This window comes from Chiloscyllium plagiosum, chromosome 41 (genome assembly GCF_004010195.1).
Source record: "Chiloscyllium plagiosum isolate BGI_BamShark_2017 chromosome 41, ASM401019v2, whole genome shotgun sequence".
NCBI lineage: Eukaryota > Metazoa > Chordata > Chondrichthyes > Orectolobiformes > Hemiscylliidae > Chiloscyllium > Chiloscyllium plagiosum.
Window position 1 is genome coordinate 7,494,622 of NC_057750.1, and position 8,926 is coordinate 7,503,547.

The 8,926-nt window shown below is 52.5% G+C and overlaps 1 protein-coding gene across 1 annotated transcript; it reads left to right on the top strand.

Moving 5' to 3' along the window:
* The first annotated feature begins 5,854 nt into the window (after window positions 1-5,854).
* Window positions 5,855-8,602, top strand: fbxo46 (F-box protein 46). Its single transcript, XM_043680864.1, has one exon. The coding sequence runs from the start codon at window positions 5,936-5,938 to the stop codon at window positions 7,889-7,891; it is 1,956 nt and encodes a 651-aa protein (XP_043536799.1). The 5' UTR covers window positions 5,855-5,935; the 3' UTR covers window positions 7,892-8,602.
* The last annotated feature ends 324 nt before the right edge of the window (window positions 8,603-8,926 follow it).

Consider the following 8,926-nt stretch of genomic DNA (forward strand, 5'->3'; position numbering starts at 1 on the left):
TTAGCTTGGACACACTGAGCAAGAGGGACTCTGGCAGGTTATGATAACTGAACGTTTTCGCTCTGACACTGACTAGCACTGAGGAGAATTCATTTAGTTTGTATATCAGTGCTTCCCAAAGCTTTTTCCCCACTTGACGTCGTTTTGAAAGTTGAAAATTGCTTGGGGGAACTGTGAGGCTGGGTGTGGTTTTTGGGAACAGTGTCTAATCTTCGGGCAATTTTTTCTTTCGCAACCTCCCCTTTTCGTTAGCTGATTCTGAAGCAGGAATCAGTCACATTATTGAAAAGAACTTGGGGATTTTGGAACTTTTTAAAACATGTTCATACTGTGGACCAGCATTCATTGCCTACCCCTAATTACCCGGACGGAGTTAAAAGTCGACCATGTTGCTGTGGGTCTGGGGTCACATGTTGGCCCAGACCAGGTAAGGCTGGCAATTTCCTTCCTTGGACATTAGTAAATCAAATGGGTTTTCCCAACAATCAACACCGATTTCATGGTCATCATTTGATTTTTAATTGAATCTAAAGTCATTTTCTGGCATGGTAGGTTTGAACTCTGGTCCCCAGATCCTTACCTGGGTCTCTGGATTAATAGTCCACTGATAATACCACTAGGCCGCAGTCTTCCCTTGGTCAGGACTCCATGGAGGTTACTGATGTCCAGGAACTCTCGAGCTCCGAACCCCATCTTGCAGCTCCACTACGTATCAATCCCTACGGATTGGGAAGCCCCGCTCTAGATTAAAGTCATGATCTGGAGGTGCCAGTGTTGGACTGGGGTGGACAAAGTTTAAAAATCACACAACACCTGGTTATAGTCCAACAGGTTTGTTTGGAAGCACTAGCTTTCGGAGCGCTGCTCCTTCATCCGGTAACTAGTGGGGCAGGATCATAAGACACAGAATTTGTAGCCAAAGATTAGAGTGTCACGCAACTGAAACAATATTTTGAACAAGGAGTAAGTGAGGATGGCAGATGCTGGAGATTAGAGTCAGGAGTGTGGTGCTGGAAAAGCACAGCAGGTCCGGCAGCATCCGAGGAACAGGAGATTCGACGTTTCAGGCATAAGCATTTCATCAGGATTCCTGATGAAGGGCTTACGCCCAGAACGTCGATTCTCCTGCTCCTCGGATGCTGCCTGACCTGCTGTGCTTTTCCAGCACCACACTCTCAAATATATTGAACAAACTTGCACTGCTGTTAAGTCTTTCATCTTGTAGAATGGGTTTCAGGTTTCAGTTAATTCATATGTAAATCCCAAAATTTCATTTAAGTCACATTCTCGAGATAACTTAAGGTTTCATAAAAAAGGATGAAATCTGAGCTCAGACAATGTATTAAAGGTGTGAGGTTAGAGTCTGTCTGTATCCCAATCTTGAGTCAGACTGGTTCTATTTCAATATATTGTTTCAGTTGCATGACACTGTGATCTTTTGCTGTAAATTCTGTGTCTTACGACCCTGCTCTTGATGAAGGAGCAGCGCTTTGAAAGCTAGTGCTTCCATAGAAAACTGTTGGACTATAACCTGATGTTGCGTGATTTCTAACTAGATTAAAATGACATTGCCACCACACAAATGCCAGCAATGACCATCATTCAATTATGTTTTCATCACTGAATCCCCCACTATCAACATCGTGGGGTTACCATTAACCAGAAACTCGACTGAACTCACCCGTAAACTCACAGGGGCTACAAGAGCAGGTAAGAGGCTGGGAATCCTGCGGCAAATAAGTCACCCCCTGACTCCCCAAAGCCTGTCCACCATTTATAATGCACAAGTCAGGAGTGTGATGGAATACTCCCCACTTGCCCTGGATGGGGGCAGCTCCAACAACACTCGAGAAGCTCAACACCATCCAGGGCAAAGCAGGCCCCGCATGATTGGCACCACATCCACAAGCATCCCCTCCCTCCACCCTGACGCTCAGTAGCAGCAGTGTGTACCATCTACAAGATGCACTGCAAGAATTCACCAAAGATCCTCAGACAGCACCTTCCAAACCCACAATCACTGCCTTCTAGAAGGACAAGGGCAGCAGATACATGGGAACACCACCCCCTGCAAGACCCCATCCGAATCACTCACTATCCTGACTTGGTTAAAAATTGCACAACACCAGGTTATAGCCCAACAGGTTTATTTGTTGGACAATAACCTGGTGTTGTGCGATTTTTAACTTAGTCCACCCCAGTCCAACACCGGCATCTCCACATCAGATCCTGACTTTGAAATTTTCACCATTCCTTCAGTATCACTGGGTCAAAGTAATGGAATACCCCCTCCCCAAGGGCATTGTGGGTCAACCTACAATACATGGACTGCAGTGCTTCAAGATGGCAGCTCATCCCCGCTTTCTCAAGGGGCCAACTAGGGACGGGGAAATAAACACTGACCTAGCCAGCGATGCCCATGTCCCATGAACTTTTAAAAAAAACAACTCCTGCAGAGCTCCAGCATCTGCTTTGTCGGTCCATTTCTGATCTGGTAAGTTGAGGCGTTGGCTCCCTTTTTTAAACCCCCCCTGTCAGTTAGTAGCAACAGGAACGTTCATTTTTCTGCTGTCAGGTAGCTAAACCAACTAGATAAAAAGGGGAGAGCTGATTCCAAGTTTCTTTTCTGAGTCAAAGAGACTGGAGTTGTTTCATGACCTTTTACCCTCATGAAAAATTAGAAAAGGCGAAATCAAACAGAGGCTCCAAGGAAAAAACAAAAATTGAGACAGACTGTGTCTAGACAGACAGGAAGGTACAGGCCATAACAGAAATTGCTGGAGAAACTCAGCAGGTCTGGCAGCGTCTGTGGAGAGAAATCAGCGTTAACGTTCTGAGGAAGAGTCACTCAACCTGAAATGTTAACTCCGATTTCTCTCCACAGATGCAGCCAGACCTGCTGAGTTTCTCCAGCAATTTCTGTTTTTGTTTCTGATTTACAGCATCTGCAGTTGTTTCTAAGGTACAAGCAGTTGCGGTTTGATGTTTTTAGGTTATGCGAGTGAAACTAGAGTTCCGATGGCTAAGCTGTGGCTTTCTTTGCTAGCAATTACTCAGTGAACGGTGTTTTTGCAAGTTGCGTTCTCATGGTTTTGGTTTCTGAGCTTGAGGGAGAGAAAAGCTTTCAGTATCCTTGCGACCATCAGTCCAGGTTGTGCTGTCTCCCCTTCAATCCTCAAATCAGGCTTCCGAAATATGGTTTGTTTATATACACCAAGACTAGCTCCATTGCCTTTTTAAAACAAGTAATCTTTCATCAACCAATTTCACATTTGAGTGTCACTGAGGTGTACAGCACGGTAACAGACCCTTCGGCCCAACTCATCCATGCTGACCAGACATCCGAACTTAATCTAGTCCCATTTGCCAGCACTTGGCCCGTATCCCTCCAAACCCTTCCTATTCGTGTACTCATCTAGATGCCTTTTAAATGTTGTAATTGTACCAGCCTCCACCACTTCCTCTGGCAGCTCATTCCATACACACACCACCCTCTGTGTGAAAAAGTTGCCCCTTAGGTCCCTTTTATATCTTTCCCCTCTCACCCTAAACCTATGCCTCTAGTTCTGAACTCTCCCACCCCAGGGAAAAAACCTTGTCTATTTACCCTATCCATGCTCCTCGTGATTTTATAAACCTCTATAAGGTCACCCCTCAGCCTCTGATGCTCCAGGGAAAACAGCCCCGGCCTATTCAGCTTCTCCCTATAGCTCAAATCCTCCAACCCTGGCAACATCCTTGTAAATCTTTGCACAACATCCTATGGACCAAATTTCAGGGTCTGTGCATTAAAATGATAATTCTGTTACTACTAGTTTCATTTATTCCATGTGATCACAGCAGCCAATAGTAAAGCAAGAGTCACAGAGCCATAGAGATGTACAGCACGTACACAGACCCTTTGGTCCATCCAGTCCATGCTGACCATAATCCCAAACTAAACTAGTCCCACCTGCCTGCTCTTGGCCCATATCCCTCCAAATCTTTCCTCTTCATGTATCGCTCCAAATGTCTTTTAAATGTTGTAATTGTACCCACATCCACCACTTCCTATGAAAGTCAAATGATAAAAGTTGAGTATTGATCGTTCATTTTAACTTCAATCATCATAAATCCTTTAAGAAGACATGGTGGCTCAGAGGTTAGCGCCACTGCAGCACGGCACCAGGGACTAGGGTTCAATTCCACCCTCGGGTGACTGTCTGTGTGGAGTTTACACATTCTCCCCGTGTCCGCATGGGTTTCCTCCGGGTCCCTCCCACAGTCCAAAGATGTGCAGGTTAGAGTGAATTGGCCATGCTATATTGCCCCGCAGTGCCCAGGGATGTGCAGGCTAGGTGGGGTTAGCCATAGGGAACACAGGGATGGGAGCTAGGTGAGTCTGGGAGGGATGCGCTTCAGAGTTTCAGTGTGGGCTCGCTGGACTGAATGGTCTGCTTTCACACTGCAGGGATTCTACTCTACGAAAATCACCCCTTCCAAGGGAATTGTCTCTCATTCTTTTAAACACTGAGCGTATCGGACTAGTCTACTTGATCTCTCCCCCTCTGACAGGCCTTTTTGTGCCGCAAGTCCATCTCGTGGACGTTTAACACCTTCCTCTGGAGCAACTGTATGCTTCCTCTGTGGTCATTTTTCACAGTGCTGTTTTGTTGGATCTTTCTGTGCACTGATTGGCTTCTGTCTCCCCGCATTAAGCCTACACTTGTATTTAAGGCATGCCTGCTGGTCCTGTGTCCTTACTGGGCTTTTATTTCAGACTTTGAGACCCACCATAATGCTGGTGCAGGGCGGTGGGGTGGGGGACGTTTACTGCGTCAAAGGCGCTAAATAAACGCCAACTGTTATTGTCTTTTCTCCACCTTTCTATTCCTTGGCGGGATGTGGGCATGACCAGTCAGTCCAGACTCCTTGAACCGATGGAGCAGGGGGCTTGACCCAGGGCATTGTGGGTAATGACTGAGTGCTGCCCACCCTGAGCCGGCCTCTCAGATCAGTTCTGAGTGGGAACATCCACGGCCCACCCACCACCACCACCACGAAGACGAGCACCACATAGAGTCATAGAGATGTACAGCACGGAAACAGACCCTTTGGTCCAACCCGTCCATGCTGACCAGATATCCCAGCCTAACCTAGTCCCATTTGCCAGCACTTGGCCTATATCCCTCCAAACCCTTCCTATTCATATACCCATCCAGATGACTTTTAAATGCTGTATTGGTACCAGCCTCCCCCACTTCCTCTGGCAGCTCAGTCCATACACGTACCACCCTCTGCGTGAAAAAGTTGCCCCTTAGGTCCCTTTTATATCTTTCCCCTCTCACCCTTTTATTATCTTTCTCCTAAACTCTCTAGTTCTGGATTCCCCCATCCCAGGGAACAGACTTTGTCTATTTACCCTAAACATGCCCCTCACCATTTTATAAACCTCTATAAGGTCACCCCTCAGCCTCCGATGCCCCAGCCTATTCAGCCTCTTCCTATAGCTCATATCCTTGAAACCAGGCAACATGCTTGTAAGTTTTCTCTGAACCCTTTCAAGTTTCACAACATTCCTCCGATAGGAAGGAGACCAGAATTGCACACAATATTCCAAAAAGGTATTTCTTTCCGGCTGGGGAGGGGGGTGTGGGAGCTGTCCCTCTGTGAGGGATATTGACAGGGAGAGGGGAGCGAGGTAGGTGTCGTGGGCCAAGGGATATATCTGTCTGATAATGGAATAGTGCAGGTTAGATGGGCTTCACAGGTCGGCGCAACATCAAGGGCCGAAGGGCCTGTACTGCGCTGTAATGGTCGATGACGTTTCTCTATCTCTCTCTCTCTCTCTTCCTCCCCACCCCTACTTCGGCAGGGCGACTGGGAGGATCTCCGTCGAGGTGAATGAGCGCGAGAGCGGTGCAGGACGTGAGGCGGGGCCCGGTGGTGTGCGAGAATGGAGTCCAACACCTTCTCCCGCATCCGGCTGTGGTGCCCCAGGCCGTTGGGCGGCTACTCCGGGAATAAGCCGTGCTGCATCAGCGTCAAGAAGATGGCAGGCGATGCCAGGCCCAAGGAGGGGGAGGCCTCGTGCCCCGAGAACTTGCCCCCATCGACTCCGGGGGGCCCGGGCGGTGGTGGCACTGCCGGGGACGGGCAGGGTGAGGAAGGCCGGGTCCTCCTGGACACGTGGTACGTCATCAAACCGGGCAACACCAAGGAGAAGATTGCCTTCTTTGTGGCACACCAGTGCAGCGGAGGGGTTGGCACCGGACGGACCACCAACGCCGTCAAGGTCAAGGGCAACTGGAGCACGGACGGCACCAAACCCAAGAGGCGGCGCAAGTCTCGGGAACCGGTCCAGGAGGGGCCCTGTCCAGTCAGACCCATGGAGCAGCCTGGGCTCTCCGACAGGCTGTGCCCGCCCCATCCAGAGGGCGAGGCCTGCGCCCAGGAGGCTGACCCGCCCTTCTCAGTGGCCGAGATGGTAGCGCGGGTGGAGAGGAGGGCGGCCGCTGGTGAGGAGGTTCCAGCCGCCCCTCCGGCGCGAGGACCGGCGCCCTCCCCTCCCCCGGGGCAGACCGAGAACCGGGGGCTGGGCGCTGCTGCCGACTCGCGCCGGGTGGCCCAGGCCATCGCCCGGATCGAGTCAGCCCAGCGGGGGGCGGGGGAAGGCCAGGAGGGGGAGGGGGTGCCAGCGGCTGGGGTTGGGGAGCGGGCGCCGTGCCCGCCCGGGGAAGTCCGCATCGCCTTCCGGGTGGCCAGCGGTGACCCCCGCTCGCCAGCAGACTCCCAGGCCCCAGGCCCAGGCCCGGGCTGCATCTTCATGAGCTGCAACCACACGGTGTGCGGCGGGGGCGCAGTGGAGAAGATCACCTGCGACCTCTACCACATCGTCAGCCCCTCTTCGACCACCTCCTCGTCTCTGCCGGACCCCAATCCCGGGGGCCTCAACTCCAACGGTAACCACCGTCACCGCGGCGACGGCCAGGCCCGCGCCCGCCCGGACGTGGAGATGGCGACGGCCGGCGTAGCCGAGGAGCCACGGGCAGGCGGCGTCCCCACCGAGGGGGCGGGCGGTGCCTCCTCCCCCACCCCAGCGTCTCCCCCGCCCCTGGAGAAGGGCTCCCCCCGGGACTGCCTGAACGGTTTCCACGTGGAGGTGGTGGTCACCGGAGGCGTAGACCACTCGGTCTTCTTCGGCCGGGAGGGCCCGCCCGGCGACAAGGAGGACACGGTCTGCGTGACGGTGAGCGGGCCCGCGCCGGACGCCAAGTGCCTGGCCTGCGAGGACCCCTCTCCGCCGCCCGGCCAGCTCTTCTTCCTGAGGCCCCTCCCCCCAGCAGACGCCGACTCTTCGGCCGAGCCGGCTCCCATCGGCGGGTCACCGGACCCCAAGGACAGCGCCGTCCTCCTGAGCCCCGAGTCCGAGCCCCCGGACGCCCCGCTCTACTGCCTGTACCGCCACGTCTCGCACGACTTCCTGGAGATCCGCTTCCAAATCCAGCGGCTCCTGGAGCCCCGGCAGTACCTCCTGCTCCTGCCCGACCACGTGACAGTGAAGATCCTCAGCTACCTCCCCACCCGGGCCTTGGCGGCCCTGAAGTGCGTCTGCCACCACTTCAAGGCCGTGATCGAGGCCTACGGGGTGCGGGCCACGGACTCGCGGTGGAACCGGGACCCCCAGTACCGGGACGACCCCTGCAAGCAGTGCAAGAAACGATACGAGCGGGGCGACGTCTCCCTCTGCCGCTGGCACCCGAAACCTTATCACCACGACTTGCCTTACGGACGCTCCTATTGGATGTGCTGCCGGCGGAAAGACCGGGACACCCCGGGATGCTGCGTCGGTCTCCATGACAACAACTGGGTGCAGCCCAGCGACACACTCAAGAAGGAGGAGGGGAGGTAAAACAACGAACCCTGTGGACAGGAAAGGAATGTTTTTGTTTTCCGGAAAATTCTCGGCCCTCCCCTCCCCGCCCCGGCTGAACATTCCGGCTTCTCGTGTGCTAGAGATATTTAATTTCTGTTTCGTTTGAAGGCGTTTGGGCTGTCGGGGTGCGTATGGAATGAGATTAATTGTCGAGAGCATGATCGAGATTGTGTTCTTCCCTCTCTCTAGTTTTTTATTTGGTTTCCCCACCCCTTCCCCCTTGTTATCCAAATATATCGAAACATAATTTAAGATCAACACAAGTGCAGCTTCTTTCATCCGCACCCTTCACCCTCCCCCTCCAAAAAAATCCAATTTCTCCTGAGCTGTTTCCTTAGCGACCGCTTGGCCGTTCTCTCAGCTGCCATCTTGGTTTCTCCTTGTTGGGTGGAGAGTATTGTTAGCAGTCATAAGCTGCTCAGGAACAAAATTAGCAGCTTCCAGTGACCTCGCCCATGGCTCCGTTGGTGTGACCTGGCGGTTATTAACTCTTAAGGTTTAGCAGGCCTCAATCCAGTCCTACCTAATTCCGTGGAGGTTTTGGGGCAGTATTGGGCTGGACTTCGGAATCTCCAAGTTGTCCACAGAAGGAACGATCCTAACATAGAATCCACAATGTGGAAGCAGGCCATTTGGCCCATCAAGTCCACACTGACCCTCCAAAGAGCATCCCACCCATAACCAGTTCTCTCACCCTATCTCTGTAAACCTGCATTTCCCATGGCTAACCCACCTAGCCTGCGTATCCCTGTAGACTACGAGGCAATCTAGCATGGCCAGTCCACCCTAACCTGCACATCTTTGGACTGTGATGGGTAACTAACACAGAATGTGCAAACTCCACCCAGACAGTCTCCTGAGGGTGAAATCGAACCCAGGTCTCTGGTGTTGTGAGGCAGCAGTGCTAACCACTGAGCCACGTTGCCACCCATCAGGCCCATTTCCAACAGAGCTCAACAGGTGTTTGAGGAGAGAGAGAGAGAGAGAGATACCTCATCTCAATCTGTGATA